The 21,714-nt window shown below is 39.0% G+C and overlaps 1 protein-coding gene across 2 annotated transcripts; it reads right to left on the minus strand.

Moving 5' to 3' along the window:
* Positions 1–189: 189 nt before the first annotated feature.
* Positions 190–10,264, minus strand: LOC133997471 (reticulon-4-interacting protein 1 homolog, mitochondrial-like). 2 transcript variants are annotated; one of them, XM_062437062.1, is made up of 9 exons: positions 9,663–10,264; positions 9,425–9,576; positions 7,763–7,831; positions 5,672–5,796; positions 5,131–5,179; positions 4,876–5,012; positions 4,055–4,238; positions 2,216–2,311; positions 190–1,166 (listed from the first exon to the last, which is right to left on the minus strand). In XM_062437062.1, exons 1-9 carry the CDS (start codon positions 9,928–9,930, stop codon positions 963–965), a joined length of 1,284 nt encoding a protein of 427 aa, XP_062293046.1. In that variant the 5' UTR covers positions 9,931–10,264; the 3' UTR covers positions 190–962. The 2 variants fall into 2 exon arrangements, with proteins under 2 accessions (XP_062293046.1, XP_062293047.1); XM_062437063.1 differs by lacking the exons at positions 190–1,166; positions 2,216–2,311 and adding an exon at positions 2,323–3,247.
* Between the last annotated feature and the right edge of the window lie 11,450 nt (positions 10,265–21,714).

Genomic DNA, 21,714 nt, shown 5'->3' on the forward strand with positions numbered 1-21,714 from the left:
GACGGAGAGTGAGGATTGAGCTTGAAACAACTTCACATTTTACCTATCCAGTAATCTATCTCAAGGTTTATATTTTGTCTTTTCATTTGATAAATGCCTGATTTGTAACTTAAACAGTGTTAACATGTTTTCATACCTTTTTCATTAAATATTATTACCTTACTTTCCAGCTGCATTAATGAGGAAACAAAAAATACAACTCAGCTTAGCACATTAAATGTCTCTTTATTTTGTGCAGTCAAACCTATATGACAAACATTTGTTTTTGGAAAAATGAATGTATTTTTGTCAATAAATGTATTAAATACATTTTACAGTAGACTGATTTGCACATGATGTTCAACTTAATTACAAAAATGGTTTATATTAGAAGTTCCATTGTTTGTTGTCCCCCAGATGTTTCATTCAGCTCACTTACTGAATTCTGCGTTCACAATATGTGAGATGCAATGTGATAATAGGGAAGATTTCCATATAACAACACACGTGCTCATAGAAGTTGGAAAACAACCCAACAAGTGCAAAAGAATACAAAGTCCTACCTGTCTTACAGTGCTGCGTCTGCTTCACCTGGTGTCTCATTAACTTCTACCGATAAACATTTCCAGCTGACTGTCATGTAACAGACATTGTTTTAATAAAACTCCTGCATAGACTGCAGCAATCAATGGTTGTTATTATCAGTTGGATCCTGACTTGAATGGTATTTATCAGTCCGCAGTAGTAACTTCACCATGAAGTAAACAAAGCATAGCCTGAGCACCTTCTGAAAACTTCAAGACAGTACAGGAGGGTTTCAGCTTTAACAACAACAACAGCCTTTTGGCAAGCTCCCATTACAAGCTCAGGTCACGCTTGTAGTCTGCAGCACAACAGCAGGAGCTCTGATCTCTTTGGATAATACAGTCTGCTGCTGTCAGAGAGTAGCCTTGTGAAGGTGAGAACAATCTTTCTTTTTGTCTCTAGTTTTGCTTTACTGTTTCTTGCACCTTTTGCTCCGACTCTGCAGTCTCTGTGTGACCGTGTTGCACCATCTCTTCAGCCTGTCTGTCATCCTCGTCAGCCACCCTGACTACCGTCTTTCCTCTGGCGTGGCCCTCCTCCAACTTCTGAAAAGCCTGCGGCACATGAGCAAATGGAAACTGGGCCTCCACAACTGGCAGGATCTGTGATGAACCAGCAGAAATAACAGGAATATGAGTTTAATATAAGGAAAGAATGAATACATTACAGCATTATCAGGGTTAAATAGCACTCCTAAATTGTTTTTTTTTTTAAACAAAACAATTTGGGCAATTCTGCATATTTTTCTGTGACAAAAGGCTCTAAACCAGATTAAATGACTTTTCATGTTAATGTATCTAGGATCAAGGTGTTGTAGCTGGGAAATTCCAGTATTCATATAATTTATTTGAATTTAGACAAGCAAATACCCACAAGCTCCTAATGCTACATCATCTCTGCTTTCATAGCTGCAAATGTGAAAAAGTGAGGGAGGGGTTTAGAATGTGATGAGGCTTGACAATCCTGTGCTGGTCCCACAACATGAACAGCCAGGCTTGTTATTCTGGTCAGCATCTCTTGTCAGTAACAATGAATGGGGAGAGCAGTGGCGTCACACTGGAAACCATCCACACTTTGGGCTGAGAATAGGACATGCAGAGAGAGTGTGTGTGGTAGGGGGGTGAGAGGGCTGCGTGCGTGCGTGTGCGTGTGTCCGTAGCTTCCCGCCACTGCTCTGAATGTGCCGCTTGCTATAAGCCCCCAGGACAAAAGGACAGAGGTCCCACATGCTTTTGCGAATGGCTGCTCAGCACTGTTTAAAAATCCATTCATCGCCTCCTGGCGCCTGACTCAATCACCCAACAGTCACCCATGCACACCCCCAACCAACCGGCACAGCGGGAATGCGATGCTTACTCCTTAACAAAGCTGCAGGGGAGCCTTGAATATGTATGCATGTATGGAATCTGTGGTATGTTCATATTCATCCTGCTGCATGATCTCCATCCCTGCATGAATATCACCCTCAAGCTGCGACTGATGTGCAAATGAGAGGATTTCTACCTCCACAAGTGGTACTGAATGACAAATATTCCAGCATGAACAGCGGCAGTCAAAAGTTTGGACACACTTTCTCATTCAAGGGAATTGGAAAGTGTGTCCAAACCTTTGACTGGTGCTGTATGTTATCAGTAATAAGGCAGCACTGTACCTTCCCCGCATCCACCAGCCTGCTGACCTCGTCCAGGGCAGGTCCATCTGGAGTATAAAATCCCCAGCGGTAAAAGACTCCATTTGATATTATATTCTAAAAGATGACCAGAGTGGAGAAAAAAATTAGCAGTCAGGCAAGTCTGCAGCCTACTGGGTATAAAAGAATACACAGTGCTTATCTATGCATGGAAAGATGAGGAAGAGAGCGTTTAAATGAATGCTGATTATATCTCTGTTTTATCCGTTTTCAAAAACATTAAGGGTTTAAAGATCATACTTAAAATACCATGAGTTACAAAAACTGAATGAAACACAACACATGGCAAAACATTCATAATATATATTAGTCCCAGTCTCATCATAGGGACTTGTATAACATCATATTAAGAGTGGTAAGTAACACTTTTTATAGAGGGAAAAAATCATTGTAAATTAACTGAAGGACGGGGTACTACAATAACCAAGTTACTCAGTTTTCCTTCCAACTCGGATCTGATTTTCTCACAATTAAGTTTAAAACAATACTTTTCTCACCATGAGTTGACAAAAACATTTGCTACAATTAACTGGCAGACAAAAAAAAAACATTCCAGTTTTACACATACTAGCATCACTACATTTACCTTTTTACATGATAGCTTTACAAGTATTTTGATTACAACCATTATCATATAACAAAGAAAAATGTGCATATTCTAAAAATAAACACATCTAAAACAAAATTAGCGAGCCAATCATATGTGCTAATCTGGAAATAAAACACTGCTTGATATTATCATAATTATATTATTACGTAGCATCACTTGCCACACCTCTTTATCTGAAAACTATCCCTTCTGTAAAAAAGAAAACAACAACCAACTCTTCCTGATTAGCCAGTGCTGCTGGGAAGTTCAACACTAGAGGGCTCAGTTGCGCTGTGATCTCCCCCTGATGAGAAAGACTTGTGGGTCTCTGAGGGTGTGACTGCTGTGGCTGAGCCCGCCGCACTGACCACCTGGCTGCTCCCATGGACAAAGGGGCCCGGAGGCTTGGCAAGAAACACACAAACACTGGTATTTGCCGGGGGGAGATAGTTGGCTACAATCTGCACAAACACCAAATACTGCTGGTTCAGCAGCCAACAAATGCGCACGCACACACACACACACACGCACACACTCACCGCATCCAGACTAACACCCCCACTCACACACACACACACACACACACAGCCTCATCCACACATACACAACTCCACCACCGCCAGCCATGCCTCCACTGCCCAGCACAACTTGACTGAGTCAGAGCAGCTCCACCCTGTCCCTGCCTGATCACCCGCTACCCTCATTACACATGCATTGCACAAACAGGGCGGCTGGAGGGACACATAAAAGTATGAGGCTTACAGACATATAGGGACTCCAACTCTGAATGCAAAATTTTCCCTTTTCATCTGCGCACTGTCAGATTTATTAGACCCTGCAGGGTATATTTCAACAGAGCGTACACTTCTGCAAAAGAGAGAGTATGCCAAGACACTAAGTCAAGTCATTACATGAGTCTTTCCTCCTGGTTTAAAATGAAAATCAATTCCTCTGATCAACTGAACGGAAATAACACTTAGCGGAAACTTCAGCTGGCTTGAACAGGCTCATTACAAAGAATTGTATTTACATGCCTCTATGGATCAAGTATTCCATGTCAGCTTGGGAGCACCTGTGGTCCACACCCATGCTGATAGATTCATGAGAAATGTCAGGCTCACATTTCATTATGTCATTTCATGTCAGGCCATGATCAGCTGAATTATCTTCCACATCAGCCACGTTTGACTTAAGTTCATGGTCATGTTTACCTGTATGGCCTTGCTCTGCAGGTTGCATACAGCATTAAAGGTCCCATCCAGCAAGCCCATGGAATCAGTGTTGTGGAGTAAAGGTGTTACCAGTGTGACGTACTTTGCCCCAGCCCAGGGCTTCAGCAGGCCCATCGCCCACAGCTCTGTATCACCACCCACACAGTCAATAATCACGTCAAACCTGTTGGTGCAGAAACAGTCATATTTAGTGCAAACCTGGTGGCAGAGGGTTTAAAATACTGCTAAGTACACACACACACACACACAAAATTCACAGCAACTTATTACTTATGATGGCACAGCTTGTTTTATCATCTTATCCCAGAATCCTAACAAATTGATAAAGCCGTCTGTTAGGGAAAATATTACTGGTGCGCTGACTTTAGTTTAGTTTAGTCTTCAAGCTAAAGCCAGAGTTTACCAATATTTTTACGGGGGCGGGAAGAGGGGTGAACCAGCTTCCATTTAGGCCTTGAGCTCTCTAGTATCCATGGAAACTAGAAAGTGAATCCGTAAGCAGGTGTGCCATGCTGACAGGGAGATGTTTACCACATTTGAGGTGTTTATGGAGGAGATTCACACACAATTCTAGCAGTCCTAGAGGAAAGCATGATTCCTTTTCATTAGAAACTTTAATGGACTGGCACAGACTCTAATGATACTTAATTAAGAGTCTGAGCCTGGGGTTAGTAAAGAACATTCTGCTCTGATGCTTTTTTAATAAAAATACAATGTCACCACTGTAAACATAATGTACTGTACGATTTGAAAGTCTGGGTATTCTAAAAATACACACTTCTCACAGCAGCAACACTTACTTCTCCATTATTTCTAGTTGGTCAGCCACGTTTACTGCTGTGTAGTCCACAACCTCGTCGGCTCCCAGGCCTCTAACAAGGCCCTCTGCGTTCTGAGAGCAGGTTACGGTTACATGGGCACCCCAGGCCTTCAACAGCTGGCAGCACAAAGAGGAAGAAAACACAAATAAGCACACAGACACAACAAGCGGCTCGTATGGTCATGCAGAGCTTAAAATACGGCTGGTACAGCTCATTGAGCACATTACGTCTTACCTGAATAGAAAATGTTCCAACACCCCCCGATCCTCCAGTGATCAAAATTCTAAGAAGAGAAACCCCAGAGGGTCATTCAATTCCTGTGTGACTCATTTAAGCAAAGCTAAAAGAAAAGAGGGTGCTTCGGAAGGGGTAAAAAAGGGATTTGCAGGATTTAAAACTATCTCATTCAAGGAGGTTTCATTAGTTTTAGCATCAGGTTGGATTTTTATAGTCTGTGGTTTGAAAGCACAATTTTAACTCCCTTTGATGCCAATTAAAATGAAGTAAAAGACCAATTTAACTACTGAAATGAATGTGATGAAAATGGTGTCTTATCAATGTATATGTCATAGGTACAGGATAATATCATGTATATAGTATACCTTATAATGAATAGGTATAGGATTGATTTCTCAACAGGAAAAGGGCACGTTAAGAGGATTCATAGACTTTCCCCCCCTAACACTATAATTCCCACTTGTAATGTTCTGTGTACAAATGATGAGCGGGCTGCGGGGTTCAGTGTTAGGTTATCCAGGATCAGGCGAGTGCTTGCCTTTTATTAGAAGAGCTGTCTCGGCAAAGGCCAGCTGCATTAACAAGTGCAGACAGAGCGGTGTTGGCTACATAAGGGATTGATGCTGCCTCCGTGTGACTCAGTAATTTTGGTTTATGGGAAACCTGTAAGAGACAGACACACAAACACATGCATAGTCCACAGTTACAAATATATCAATATGTAAAATATGTCAATGTAAATATAAATGTAATTATGTAAATCTTTTTATTTATTGTTTATTTATGCAACAATACAATAACAACAACAATCATTTTAACTACATCCATGGCTCTGTGCGACTATCCCCAAAGGCTTCCCTTTGTCTGTTTAATTTATGATTTGAAAGCTCTGTCTACTCACTAGAGCTTCTGTGAGAGCAGCTAGCTCGGAGCTGCAGATTAAATGAAGTGCAATAAAGCAAGAAAATACAGGGCAATTTGTGTCTCTGTAATTGCTGCCACAGTGCCTCCTGCAACCAAACCAGCTTAATCCTTAATAACAAATTAACACTTCAAGACTACAGATGTGGCCAAAATTATTGTTACTCGTCCACCCTTTTCTAAGAAAACAAAGTTTTCTCTGTATGAGGTTGGAATTGATAGAAGTATGGTATTGATATAAGTCATTATTGATATAAGTAATTCTTTTTTTCACATTGAATATAACAGAAAATCTGCTTTTGATTTACAACTTAACATATTATGGCCAAAAATGTTGGTACCCTTAACTTAATATGTGGTAGCCTTTGGAGGCAATACCTGCAGTCAAGCACTTTTTGTAACTGAGTGTCTCTACACTTTTCACTGGTAGTTTGGCCCACTCTTCTTGAGTAAACTGCTCCTGTTCTCTCAGGTTTGATGGGTGTCGTCTCCCATCTGCAAATTTCAGCTCTTTCCACAGATATTCAATGGAATTGAGATCAGGACTGATAGCAGGCCATTTAAACTTTTCTTCCATCCACTCCTGAGTGCTTTTTGATGTAAGTTTGGACCCATGACCTGTGACTAAGAAAGCTTTCTGACACTGGGCTGATATGATGTACCTTGATAGTCTGATTTCATTGTGCCCTACACAGTTTCAAGGCACCCGGTGCCTGAGGCAGCATGGCAGCCCCAAAACATCACTGAGCATCCTCCATGTTTCCTGGTAGGCATGGAGTTCTTTTCTTTGAAGGCCTTTTTTTTCTTCTGTAAATATAGGGTTGGTGTGATTTACCAAAAACCTAAATTTTATTTTTCATCTGTTCAAAACCCATTGTCCCAGAAGGATTGTGGCTTGTCAACATACATTTTATCAAAGTCCAGTCTGGCTCCACTTAGAAGTGGGGTCTTCCTGGGTCTACCATGGAGCCCATCTTCATCCAGGCAGCGACAGATGGTGCGACTTCAAACTATTGCACCTTGAACTTGAAGATCAGCTTATATCTGTTTTGAAGTTCTTTCTCAACTATTTGAGCAATCCTTCTGTTCAATCTAAGGCCTTAAACTTCTTAATAATATTGGCAAGAGTGGTCACAGGAACATCGAGCTGTTTGGAGATGATCTTGTGACCTTTAGGTTGACCATGCTTGGCTATTACCTGTTTTCTAATGTTTTCAGATCACTCGCTTCTCATCTTCCTTCTGTTTTCAATGTTAAATGTGATGCACAGAGTTGCACAAAACAGCTGCCCACATGAGTGATTATAAGATTAAAAACACTTGTGATACTAATTAAATTACAATAGTCTGCTTCAAGTATCCCTAAAAAAAAATAATTTCTTACAACATCTAAAGGGTACCAATAACTTTGTCCAGGCTATTTGAAAATGTCTTTGTAGAACAAGCATTAGTTCAGTTATTTTCACAACTTTTCATCTTTGATGTTGTGCTGAATGACAATAAAAGGAATCTTGAATCTTGTTTTGTTCCACTGCAAACCAAACGTAGTCATGCACTGATAATAAAATATATTTTAATTTCAACGCTGTTCAGGGCTAATGATGCATTATTTCAATAAAGTGCAAGCAAACCAATAATTTCAGTACGTAACACAATGCACTAAGAGCTCTCAATCAGCTCTCTTGATCTTTATTGCCTGTGTAGCTCACCTCGTACTCTGTTAGTGTGACAAATTCTGCCAGACTGCCTTGTTTCCACGGGGGAACAGCAGCCCACACCTGCAACACAGAAAAGACATTTAGCATGCCGCCCATGACTCAATTTATCTGCCTAGACTTTTGTCTTTAAATCTGGTTAATCTGCTATTAAGCTCTTAGACTGCTGTTCTCGTCAGTTCTTATCATTAATCATTTCCAAGTATATTTTTTATGCTGATAGGACCAGATTACTGGAACAAATCTGTATCAGCGTATAATTTTAATCATATTCACACTTGGTTACATTTTTCATAATAAGCATTTCTGTCTGCGTGAGAACAGTAATTTTGGTACGTGAGGGCGAGTGCAGTAAAATCTACAAACCGATATGAATCACATTCATGTGATGACAAAGCAGAAAGAATGCAAAGCACTATCTTTTTTTCTGATAAATCGTCTTTAAATGACCCAACTATGGTGCTGGTGGAATGGTGATATAAACTGAGACATACATTTGCTTCCAGTCAGTGATTTTGAACTAGCATTTACATTGATATCGCTTTAACATCTTTGGGTGTGTTAAACATGTTGTTCCCAAACGTTCTGACATGTGACCCTTCATCACTGGCTTCTTTCGTTTTCCCCCATTTTATGCAAATCATTTTTAGAGGTCTGGTGAGGTCACATTATTCCATTATTATAATCAATGAGCAAGACTGATTTAAAGCAATATTGGATTTTAATATGATGAGACAAAGAACCTTGATGTTCCCAGTACTTATTTCACTGGATTAGCCATTCCTGTCTGGTTAGTTTATGATTTTATCCATATATAGTTTCTCAGAAGATTCACTGTTTCACAATACAATGTAAACTTCCATATGAACTATTGTGATAACAGATTTTATCCAGACCAGTTTATCTAGATGGATAATCTTCAGTCCCCATAAACTGCATTCATATCAGGCATTTAAGTACTTTTCAAGTCTTATGTAAAATACAACTGTTTTAAATAGTCACTCTCCTTTGTGCCAATCATCTGTTATTGTGCATGTATGAGAATGTTGCACAAGTTTTATGTGACTGTGTAATCTACTCTATAGTGCAATTTTTCTCTTGTCAAGAAATTAATAAAAAGAAATGATCTAAAGCCCACAACTAATGTGCATTCTCTACAGGAAAATTACAGTGTTGTTATTCACTCTGTGTGCATACTTCTCATTTTATTTCCTTTAATGTGCATGTGGATCAACTCTGTTACCGTTAAGTGGCCTTAGTACAGTAACTTTGCTTTCATTATTGCGCACGTTCTTCATTTGCTTTATATGTTACTGTTGTCCATATTATACATTAATTGAATTGCTTTTTTCTATTCAGTGTAGTTGTATAGTAGTTTAATGTAGGTGTGGAACAGTTGTAAATTGCATAATTGGTATGACTACTGGATAATATTGTCCCTACTCTTTGCTGAGTTCCAGAAACCACATCAGTGCACAGATATTGCCTGAAATCAGTTTAATAGAGAGTGGCTTGCATCCAGTTCTTGCCAGACTATCTGTGGTGATCTTGCTAATTTATTTAGGCAAGTACATCAAGGGATCCTGTAATATACACTTATGGTCAATGGGCTCATGCAACCAACCAACACATTCTTGGCCCAAGTGCAGCTCCTACCTCATCTCCTGGAGCAAAATGAGTAACCTCAGCTCCACAGTCCACCACAACACCAGACACATCACGACCCAAGATCAGAGGAAATTCGCTATCAGTGTTCATCACAGACAGTGGATCCCTTCTCAACTTAAGCACCGTAGCTCCATAACCACCTGAAATCAAGCAGATAAGTGAAAAGTCAACAACAAATCACTTTTTGTGTGAGTTTCCCACAATGAGTTTCACGAATATCACTTACCCCTCATAGATATATCAAGAGGGTTGAGACTAGCCGCATGGACTTGGATCATCACCTCACTAGCAGAACTGATAGTGGGGATGGTGATTTCTTCTGTGTGCCTCAACAACCCATTAGTGCCATACTGATCAATGACCCAGGCTGACATGCAGCTCTGCAGTCTTGAAGGTGAGCTGCAGACACTTCTTCTGGAGCACACACGGCTGTAACCTGCTCTTGCTAATGCTGTTCTAGCGCTGAACAAGCACAGAAACCTAGTAGACGCCATTGCCCTGACAGAGCCAATGCAAAGTAAACCGTCCTTTAGTTGACTGTGTCTACAAGGTCAGCTTTTCATAGCTACATAACGCAACAACATTATGGAGTAGCACTTGTCAGTATACGTAGGTAGCTACTCTGCTTACATGTCCAGGTTGTCGCCACTCTCCTCACGGCAAAATATTTATAAAACAGGTGCAGTAAAATAAACGACAATGGCTGCGTAAACGTTAAATGTATAACTAAGTATTACATTAGTCTTAAAGAAGAACTGTTAAGAAAAAACAAGTAGCAACCCTCTCTTCGGCTAGGTAGCTACATAACAAGCTAGCCTGTTTTCTTCTTCGTTGTTTATTGGCAGCTTGCAGGCGCGTTACCGCCACCTTCTGGATTGTAGTGTGGACCAGGACAGCTAATATACTACAGCCTTAAATTATCCTAGGCTATTAAGTCATGTGTGTTCCAAATACAGTACCAGTCAAAAATTTTGGACACACTTTCCCATTCACATCAAGGAGAAAGTGTGTCCAAACTTTTGACTGTTACTGTATACATGTATATACATAGCCCCTGACCCTACATCAGCTGAATTCCTGTGCAACATATTTCTAACTAATGTGATTTCTTTGGAGTGTAATGATAAGTGTCTCTTTCTCTTGTTGATGTCTATGACAGGACATGAAAATACATGCTCCACCGTTTCCTGTAGTCCACAATGTTCACATCTACCAGCAATTTATTCATGATGTGTTATTGCTCAGACTGGTTTGACCATACCTCACCTTTGATACTCCCTTCTTTGTCTATCGCTTCCTCTTTTTTTCCCTACTTATTTTTAATGGATGGAATTTTGTAGTCAGTCTTTTTCCTCTATCTCAGTCTTCCTGCCCTTTTCATTTGTATTTCTGATTTGATTATACTTTTTTTTAAACACTTTTTATTAATGTGTATAATATAAACAGAAGACAAAACTGCCTAGTAAAGTCCAGCCCCACCCAACATATCCTTGTTTTAGAACAGTGGTTCTCAAAGTCACTCGTTTGCAAAATGGGGGTCCTTGGTTTCAAGCTATCCTTTAAAAATATACAACAGCCAATCTGTGTTCTCTATCTAAAAAGGTCTGGCCAATGAAGTAAGAGAATAGGCTCTGAGGATCAGTGTAGTAACAATAATAATAATTGGTTTATATTATTATATATTATATATCAATCAATCAGTCAATCATTCAATCTTTATTTGTATAGCACCAAATCACAACAAAGTCATCTCAAGGCGCTTTACACATAGAGCAGGTCTAAACTATACTATTCAGATTTAATTTTAAAGAGACCCAACATTCCCACATGAGCAAGCACTTGGCGACAGTGGCAAGGAAAAACTCAATTTTAACGTGAAGAAACCTCAGGCAGAACCAGGCTCAAAGTGGGCGGCTATCTGCCTCAACCGGTTGGGGTAGAGAGGAGAGAGAGGAAGGATAGGAGAGAGAAGCACTTTGAAAATCAACATTGAAGTTAGAAGCTCCGGGGCAGGAATCTATCATCCCGAAGTCTACAGTTCTGGATTACCTGTGAGACGAGAAAGCATAGACAACTCCGGGGAAGAAGTTTAGGTTATTGAATGCATTAATAGTACATGAATGTTAATGGATATAGATGGATGGATACAGAGAGAGAGGGAGGAGGAGAGAGGAGATCAGTGCATCATGGGAGTCCCCCGGCAGTCTAAGCCTATAGCAGCATAAACTAGGAGCTGTTCCAGGACAAGCCTGGCCGGCTCTAACTGTAAGCTTTATCAAAAAGGAAAGTTTTAAGCCTACTCTTAAATGTAGAGAGGGTGTCTGCCCCCCAGACCGAATCTGGGATATGGCTCCATAGGAGAGGAGCCTGATAACTGAAGGCTCTGCCTCCCATTCTACTTTTAGAGATACTAGGTACCACAAGTAGGCCTGCATGCTGGGAGCACAGTGTTCTAGTAGGTACATAAGGTATGAGCTCTTTGAGATATGATGGAGCCTGATCATTAAGAGCTTTGAAGGTCTTATGTAATACACTATGATGATGTTTGTTTTTTTTTTTTTCAATATCCACGTTTAGTATATTTCATTAAGTTATAAAGTTAGTATAAATGGACTGTTTGTAAAATATGTCAACACCCTGTAATTGTTGTTTATTAATGAAGCAAAGCTTTTAACTTCAGAAGACATTATTATCTATTATATTACAGTAATGATTTAGTATTTCATGTTGATTGTTATAATAAGAATGAAACGAATATGTAGTGGTATAATATGTAATTTGATAATATTATGATTATAATCACTATAATTGTAAATGTTTCTTGATTAAGAGCTGTACAGTAACAAACCAAAATATTCAATAAACTCTAACAGAGGAGAGGGATTTGTAGTTCACTGCCTCCATTAAGGCTCAAACACAAAAATCCATTATGTAGCAGAAATAATAGCCCATTATCATAAAAATGCAATGTGTTCATGAAAAAAAAATATAACCCAATATACTTGAGAGGCCTACTCAACAATAAAGTGAGTACTTAGTGCTTCATCAGCTGGAGAAAAATGGGTGGAATACATGCCAGTGCAGGAAAGGCTAATGGACAGGACGCAGATCAGCCAAGACATCCAAATGCAAATAAATAGAAAACATATTATGTTTATTACTGTGGGATACACAGAGGGTTTGTATTAATGTTTACATTATACTTCACAGCTATAACATGACATTAGCTTATCAGTGTTTGTCTCAAAGATTCATCTGGGAAATGTGGTCATAAACAAGATGGATGAATAAGAACTTAACTCTGTTTGCTTTTTAACTCTTTAAGTGACTTCAAACTGGCGACCATGTAAACTGCAGCTGCACTGTGCCACATGGCTTCCCATCAGGAGCTCTCATGAGGCTTAATAAAAGTGAGAAGCAGCTCAGTCACTTCATGTCCTTGTAATTCTAGGCTGGTGAAATAAATAAATAAAACAAATCACACGTGCCTCATGCAAATAACCTCATCTGCCAGCAGAAGTGATGGTCTCTTTTTCCAGAGACTGAAGGGATTGAAGGGGTGAGAAAAAGAGAGGGATTCGGGGCCTGTGGCTTTGTGATCGTGATTCAGCATGAAACCAGGCAACAAACAGCACTGTCATTATGATCACAGCTCCCAAGGGAAAGAGGACACACTGGAAATTGGGTGCTTTGTCTATGCTGGCTCATTACAGTGGGTCTGTCTAATGAATTATACCCGTGGCTGCAACTCAAAAAAACTTCAGTTCTATGTTGCTGAGAGTGGGCGGTGTCATCTTTCTGACAATGCCCTGAAATAACCCACTGTTGACAAATTTGTGCTTTACCAGCTACACAGGCAAGGTTATGTCAGGCCACGAGAGCAGCATCTTTGTCAAAATGGTGTTTTTTAGCAGGGGGTCATTCTATCCCAGAAACATCAACTTTTTTAGGCCTCCTTTCCACCTTGGGAGCCTGTGGCCCAAATCTCATGGTTGCTCTATAAAATTACAGCTTTGATCTAATTTCATTTAGTGGTCTTGAGGAAATGGCTGTCAATATCTAATGACTAAGGAGCCTTTCAGTCCCTCAGGTCACTTATATCCTCTGTTTAAAGCAATACATATGAAATATGTCCTAACTAATCTCTTTTTGCATATCTCTCACCATTTATTTTTTTTGGGGGGGTTAAACTAATCATTAATCTCCTTTTAAGTTCATCCCAGAGTCAAACAAACCAATTAGGTGACAAATCTGCAGATGCTTGGCACATCACAGCTAAATAATGAGCCTGCAGTGAAGTTGGGCATGAATGGACACTTACTGTTTGGATAATAATCACACAAGCCTTGTTTATTATACAGCAGTCCTGCTTCTTCTGAGCCATGACACAGAGAGAGACAGAAAGGAGGACCTTGCACCACAACCTCTCTCTAGCTGGGCTCTGAGGTTATATTTTTAGAATCAACGATTGGTTTCTCTCCTTGGAAACTGCCCCATTTTTTCTTGAATAGGTCAGACACTGTACAGTGGATGCTGACTGTAACATAGTGAAAACTAAAGGAAACCCAGAGGCTTCTTTATATTCCTGTATATACAATACATTATCTAAATGAACTGATTTGTTGTATCCTGCCTGTGAAATGAAGTCATCCTTGTTTAGAAGAATGGTGTTTAATGAGATAGGACACACGCAAAAATAATATGTTTTTTATGGTCACTTAAGTTGCCAAATTGTGTGCAGTTTAATTGAATTTGCTTGTTTGCACATCGGCCAGGGGTATTTAAGGTAAACATAGATACACAGCAGGTGGCAAGACAACAGACAGGACCAACACACCTGGAGCACAACGGCTTATTGTCTCCTCAGGGCATGGATGAATGAAGGCTGCTCTGTTTAAGTATTTGTTGAGAGATTTTTATCCTGTATCATAGGACATACTTATGGCCCATGTCAAAAAACTTGACACGAGTGTAGTGACTGAAGAGGACGTCACATTCAAATATAAAATCAAGCCTCCAGACTCCAAGATCAGCACAATCTGCTCATATACATTTTATCAAAACATTGAAATTGAACAAATCTATCTTATCTACAAACATACATGCAAAAATGTATGGTTAAGGTGGCTATAGTCAAAACATAAACCATAGTTTTACATATGTAATCTGTGAGTGTGTGTGGTATGTTTGGCATCAGTCACCATGCCATTCTGATATTAATGAAACACTTTAGGAATATTATTATAAAATCACAGGCTTTAATGGAAGGAAAAAAATGATGTAACATGTCACTACATCCCACTGTTGTATTCTTAGTGTCCACACACGCACACACACACACACACACACACACACACACACACACACACACACACACACACACACACACACACACACACACACACACACACGCACACACACACACACACACACACACACACACGCACACACACACACACACACACACACACACACACACAGGCAACCAGAAACATACCATGGCCAGTGCAGTGTGCTCTGCTGTTCATCTCACAGATAGCATCTTATCTACAAGCTTCCTCCACACTGCGAGGACAGCAGTGGAAATATAATGCAACCATTCAGTCTCTGTTTATCTTGGGGATTAGTAAGAACTATACTGTGTATGCTGACGTCAGAGTTATTGCTGTCAGTTGAAAGCTCTGGCTGATACACCGTTACCCAAAACACACATGCATGCAATGGACTTTTTAAAATCTAAATTGACTCATACTGTATACTGTAAACAGTTGGGAAAAGTTATACCAGCAGAATGAGAAAAACAACAAATCCTTACATATTGAGACACTATCTTTTTTTTTCTACCTTGCAGTATCTTTCAGTCTTTGAGAAGGCCTATTAAGTTTTAAATTTTGTTAGATAGTTGTACAAAGATGACATTTCAGAACAGAAATTGATCTAAACTGCATGTTGGCAAGAAACAGAATAGTTCAACATTTTGGGAAATATGTTTATGCACTTTCTTCCAGAGAATTAGATAAGACGATTAATACCACTCTCATGGAAAAAACTAAGCTAGGTCGCAGCCATTTAGCTGAGTTTTAGCAAGACTGGAAACAGTAGAATACAGCTGGCCTGGCTTTATAGCTAACAAAATCCAACTACCAGTACTTCTAAAATGTCCCACTTAACATGCAGGCCAGTACTTTTATTCATATTGACATTATTAATAACCTCCAGAACATAAACAATGACACTAATAAACAAAGCTCCACTGTTAGAAGCTTGATTTATTATGTTTCTATTTCCATCGGTCCAACAAAGGATACAAAATGCAGTGTGTCCAATAAATTTAGGAAATGCCAATAACTGCAGACATAGCACTCCTGGCAGTGTCCAAGTCCTTGTCTTTGGTATCCCTGCCATCTGCAAACCCGCCCAGCCTCAGTTTATGGACATAACCCAGTCTGCCAAAGACAAACACTAGCAGTCTGTATTCACTCGCAAGCAATGAATAAGCATTTATTAACAAGATGATGGTCCTTTATAAGCTGAGCAAGGAATGCTTTGTTCAGAATGTTACCTAAAATACAGCCCACCTCTGCTTACCAAAAATACTGCTGTATTTTCATATCATATAAAATATACCTACCTGCAGTTCACAAATGAATTAATTGTCTTTCTAATATAATTTACACATGCAGAGATTGAATGTTCTTAATCCATAGTACAGCCCTTTTGCCGGAGAACATTCCACTTACACAAATACAACTACACTTTCCCTCCAGTCCACAGTGTCTCACACCTAATTGGGCAGATGTCTGAAAATGAACCACATTCATTATACAAATGTCAGTGCCTGCTGGTGGAGTGTTGGAAGAAGAGAGGGCTGTGAGGAGGTGCGGAGGGGCTATGAGTCGAGCTGACAGGCTGCTAATGAGATATCATCACGGAAAAAGGCGCCCTAGTCCATTTAAGAGGCACAATTTCTAACATAGTGGTTGGGTATATGATATAATGAGGCAAATTGTGGAATTATGGTGCGTCATCTATTAGGTTTGTAACCGTAAACCTCTCCTATCTCAATCATTACATATACACACCAGGTTTTCATATTGAACAGGTCAGCCTCTATCCTTTGTTGTTTTTTAAAGTCCATAAAAACACTCTAACAATATCCAAATATTTGTCTTTCTTTCTCTGACATCACATTTGGTATTCAAATTCACTCATCACGCTAGTTGTTTACTGGATAAGGGAGCAGTAGGTGTGGTAGTACTGTGTTGTCGTGACCAGAAAGTGATCTTATCTTATCCATTTTGTGTGGGAAAAGGGGTTATTTTGAAAGAAGAATCGATCTTCCGGGCATAATGTGTTTTTCTGCATGACAGTATTTATCTTTGGCTTATGGCCATTCTGGATTGCCTAGTAGACAGTGAAAGGAATAGTTTGACATTTTGGGAAATTCACGGCTGGATACGGGACCGAAAATGGTACCCATTCAGTGCAATAAGAATTACTTCACTGGTAGCCAAGCAAGCAAAAAAAGCATTTACAGCTTCCTCATGGTGACAACAAGGCTCTAAACAACTGAGATATCATGTGTAAATAGTGACGTGGTTTTGAGGTGCTAGTGCAAAGTTCAAAGTTCAAAGTTAGCCATTTCTTCCTGGTTCCAGTCTTTATGCTAAACTAAGCTAATCCGCTTCTTACTCCAGCTTTATATTGCACTGAAAAACAATTCCTCATCTCAGCAAGAAAGGAAAGAAAATGTATTCCCAAAAATGCCAAAGTCTTCCTTTAAAACCATGAAACCATTTTCTAAAGCTGTGCCATTTCATCAAATGCAAAAATTAACAACAAAATGTTCCTCATAGAGCAGAAACCACAAAGGGTCTGATGGAGTATGATCCACTGAAGTATAAATTCATAGAAGTTGGACTGAATCCTAGTTTTGGACCTTGAGATTTTAAATAAACTGGAGTCAACTTACTGATCAACAGTTTAAAGTAGCAGTCCAAGTCTGCGGTTAACCTCCTAAAAGAACAACAGTTTATAGATGTTTGATATCCAGTAGACAAGGCTTGTGGGATATGAAAACCATGTCATCACTTCATCCAGCAGCAACAGAGTCAGCAGCTCTTTTCACAAAAATTTCCAGTTGGTCTCTGTTTTAACCATTGAGGTTTTGGAATGAATTCCTTGTGTTTCCTGTACAAATGATGGGATTCACCGTTCACTCAAGTGGTACACCACTGAACAAAGGTAATAAAGTTTAAGAAACATAGATAAAGATGAAATCTGTATCTGTATCTGTATCTGAGTATACAGTATCTGTATCTGTATCTGTATCTGTATCTGTATCTGTATCTGTATCTGTATCTGTATCTGAGTGTTATGGAGCTGAGCTGGTTTTGTTCTTTGGATACAGTTTTGGCTTATACAATAAAAATGTCATGAATCAGAAGACCTTATAAACCACGTTGCCGCAAATATGTCATCTATTGGTGTATAAAGTTTTGATTGTCCTGGCCATCATAAGTTATTTAACTTTTTTTTCCTGAGATTTTGCCAATAAATAAGCTGATTGAAACTATTTTGGCATAAAATAGTAATAATACTGAGTATCAGCACAATTGTTGACTGTTGGTCTTCAGTCTTTACTTGCCAAAATGATCTCCAAATTATCAGTCTGTAATTAAAAGTTGGTTTGTAACTTAAATTGCTTTCCCAGCTGCACACAGTTGAAACTCACTTCACATTTTTTACTAGATTTGACAAATATTGTACAATAAAATGTCAGATTGTCAGTTGCTTTTAATGAGACCTCCTTAGGGAATCCTGGCAAGAAAACCAATTTAAAAACTTCTGTGTGCAGCTTTCAATTTGTCAGATGTTTCTGACAGGCAGCTTTAGGAAAAAGCATTGATTCTCTGTTGCTCCACAGACCAGATGGTGCTGAGGCTCTGTCTCTCTCACATCAGTGTATTCAACAGTCATTGTGTCTGGGATTAGTTCATGTACATTGAAGGTTTCTGGCTGGTGCTTCTCGTATAGCCTTCTTTCGACACACTCCCGTGCATATAGTGTGGGTGGAAGCTATTCCCAGCAAACAGGTGCCATCATGTGGCATCAGGTGTCCTTCCAAAAGGTTAGACAGCGACAGAAGGATGGTTTGTCCTAGATATGCAGTTAGTTAGACCAGAGCTGCTCTCAGAGGACAAACTGAGTTGGGTCGCTGTGGACAGCAGGGACAGTGGCACTGCAAATCTGGGATACAACCTGATTTGCTTATGAAATCAGGTTATCTCTGTGGGTTCTCACTCCTGTCATGTTAAACAGGTCACACAAGGCTCACAAAGAGATGAGACTTTGCATGACAGCAAAGAAAACATTAATTTATGTTATCTGATTGCATGTGAAGCATGCTCAATTAAAGCCCACTCTGTGTGTTCAGCACTGATAGAGAAGAGGAGAAATCAGCCTCATTATGCTGCAAAATATTCTTCATCTCCAGGGTCTGATTTAGCAAGGGCACATTTACCTAACAGCCTTCCAGGATCGGTGTCAAACATCTTTCTATTGTTGGGTTTCCATAGCGACTGCAGCCTCTGGATATGAATCACTGAAACTGCAGACAGGAACAGAGGATCCATTTATGGTCCTAATTGACGAGCTACATGTGATTAATCAAAATGAGAGAAACCAAACAGCTTAATAGAGGTCTGCCTCTATCAATGCTAATTGATCCACTTTAGTTGTATGTTGATACAGCAAAGGGGAAGCGTATTGTGAGCAACAAGCCTTCTGACAGTCAGGCAGAAAAATAAGTACAACTGACCATCTGGCAGGAAAGACCTTTCAGCTGATTTACAGCCTTTGATCTGCATTTTTCCTCTTTCCTTCCTCTATTTCATGGTATTTCTAAAATGTTCCTGTAGCCCCTTTTAAATCAGTTTACAATTGATTTCATTTCAGGCATATCACAGACAAATTGTGGTTACTGTGTCAACATTTTAAGGTTTTAGAAATGTTGTGCACACAGTCTGGTTTCCAGGTACAGCTTGTTTTATATTAATCAAACAAATAAGGCATCATTTCAGCTATAGATTTGATATTGTTAAAGCTGTGCTTTAACAAATGGCACCAACAATTGCATATGTCATTAAATGTTATGTTATTAGATGTTGTTGAAAAAGGAATTCTATCATTGCAGTAATGAGATGGCTTTGTTTGGAGTTCTATTGAACCAGTTTTGCTGGAGTCTTGTTTGGCAGCCCAAATCAATAAAAATAAAATTGGAGAGCTTGGTGAGATAAGCTTTCGGGTGGGAGTGAGGAATAGCAGACATCTACTGCATGTGGTAAAAAAGGAAGCAGCAGTTTGTGCACTCGCTAGTCAGGGATGAGACCGACCAACGCCCAGTCCGTGCTAAAGCAATATGACCAAGAGTAAAAGACCCAATGACGCATTTATGCTTCAGCACGACTTGTGTGTTTTACAGTGATGAAAGAACTTCTATTGCTCTCTATTGAGCTATTAAATGTGTCTCTGGTCCATCAACTAATGTTGGTTTATATAGATAAGGTGTAGCAATTTGTTGTTTTTTGTATAGTGTTCTATTTTTTCCTGACTGAGGCCTTCATTATTGCAGTTTATTGTGTAGTTTATTAAATTATGTCTATGTGTGTCTCTAGCTTCTCCAGAAATCCAACAAATGTGAAATATTTAGACATATAGACCATAATATAATATATATATATACAAAATATAATTTGTTGATATTTTTTTAAAAGGGGAATTTGTAATTTGGAACACAGGAAATAGCTATTTATAGCTCCTTACTTGCACAAAAGAAAACCAAGAAATTGATTTTTACATAAATTTGTATTGGTAAAAACAAGAAAAAAAACAGCTTCTTCTTTTTTTAACTCAAGTCAATTTTATGTATATAGCATCAAATAACAACAGGGCACTTTTTATATAGACTGTACTCTTTAATTTACAGAGACCCAACATTCCCCCATGAGCAAGCACTTGGCGACGGCGGCAAGGAAAAACTCCCCTTTAATGGGAAGAAACCTCAACCAGAACTGGGATCTGGGTGGGCAGCCATATGCCTTGACCAGTTGCTGGCTAAAGGGAGTAATAAACTGAGGAAGGATCAGGATAATCTCTTCACCTCGAAATATATCACCATTACTGCACATACAACTGTAGAAAATTCAGATTACAACAATTTAGATAAAATATAGAAATTGATTAATGGACTTTTTCAGATATGCAGCATAGATACAGTAATGTGGGCGGTTATATTTATACATATTCACAATTCTTATTTGAATTTAAACACTATTAATGTATTTGCTGGATTGCCCATAATTTAACAACACATCTAAAATATGCAGCTTTGTTGTCCATTATCATTAGATGCATTTACTTTTGCAGCACAGAATACATAAAAGTACATAGTTCTTCATAGGGACAACATGATTTATTTGTTCACCAAAATAAGACCACAATGAAAGTTTACAGGTAATGTTCATGAAATGGAAACTTTGCAAATCTGAGAGTGAAGGTTTGCAAGAATGTAAATTTGTGTAAATTGTCTAAGTCCTCAAGTGAACAGATACTTCGCTTTTGCTTGAGACAGGACTGTTTGCTAAAAATTTGGTTCTCCTGCGGCAGATCTCACTGTGATTTGAATGACTTTCCATTGTGTTTGTCTTATTCTCTGTTTGTTTTGGCTTGTGATATTCTTCAGTCTTTATTGAGTGTTTCCAGATTACTCAGTCTGAATAAGAACAGCATCTAATTGCTGCTATAGAGTGAAAACCATACATCTCTGACAGGTCAAAATCAACTACTTAACAACTTATTCTTGTGTATAACAGCAGACTTGATGGCTTATAAGAAAGTATTTATGAATGGATTACTAGCATTTATAATGTATCACTATGTTCCACAACCTGGCATCCTACAAGTTGTTCTTATTAATGGCTAATAAATTACGTATGCATCAGTCAATTATTCATTAAACTATTATGAAGGATGACTTATTATAAAGTGTTATCGTTATAAAATTCCTTTACTATATATTGTCTGAATTCCAGTATGTGTCCTGTACAGATAATAAAGCTCCTATGTATAGAGTACACATATGGCAGGAACCTTTTACTTATAAATGTTCCCAGGAATATGTTGTTTTGAAGTTTACTGCAGCTGCTACCTTTTGTTTTTATCTCATATCCAAGCAAATTAAAGGCTGGTTGTTGCTGTCTGGAAAAGCAAGAGCTGTA

The sequence above is a fragment of the Scomber scombrus genome, chromosome 17 (assembly GCF_963691925.1).
Source record: "Scomber scombrus chromosome 17, fScoSco1.1, whole genome shotgun sequence".
NCBI classification, from domain to species: Eukaryota; Metazoa; Chordata; class Actinopteri; order Scombriformes; family Scombridae; genus Scomber; species Scomber scombrus.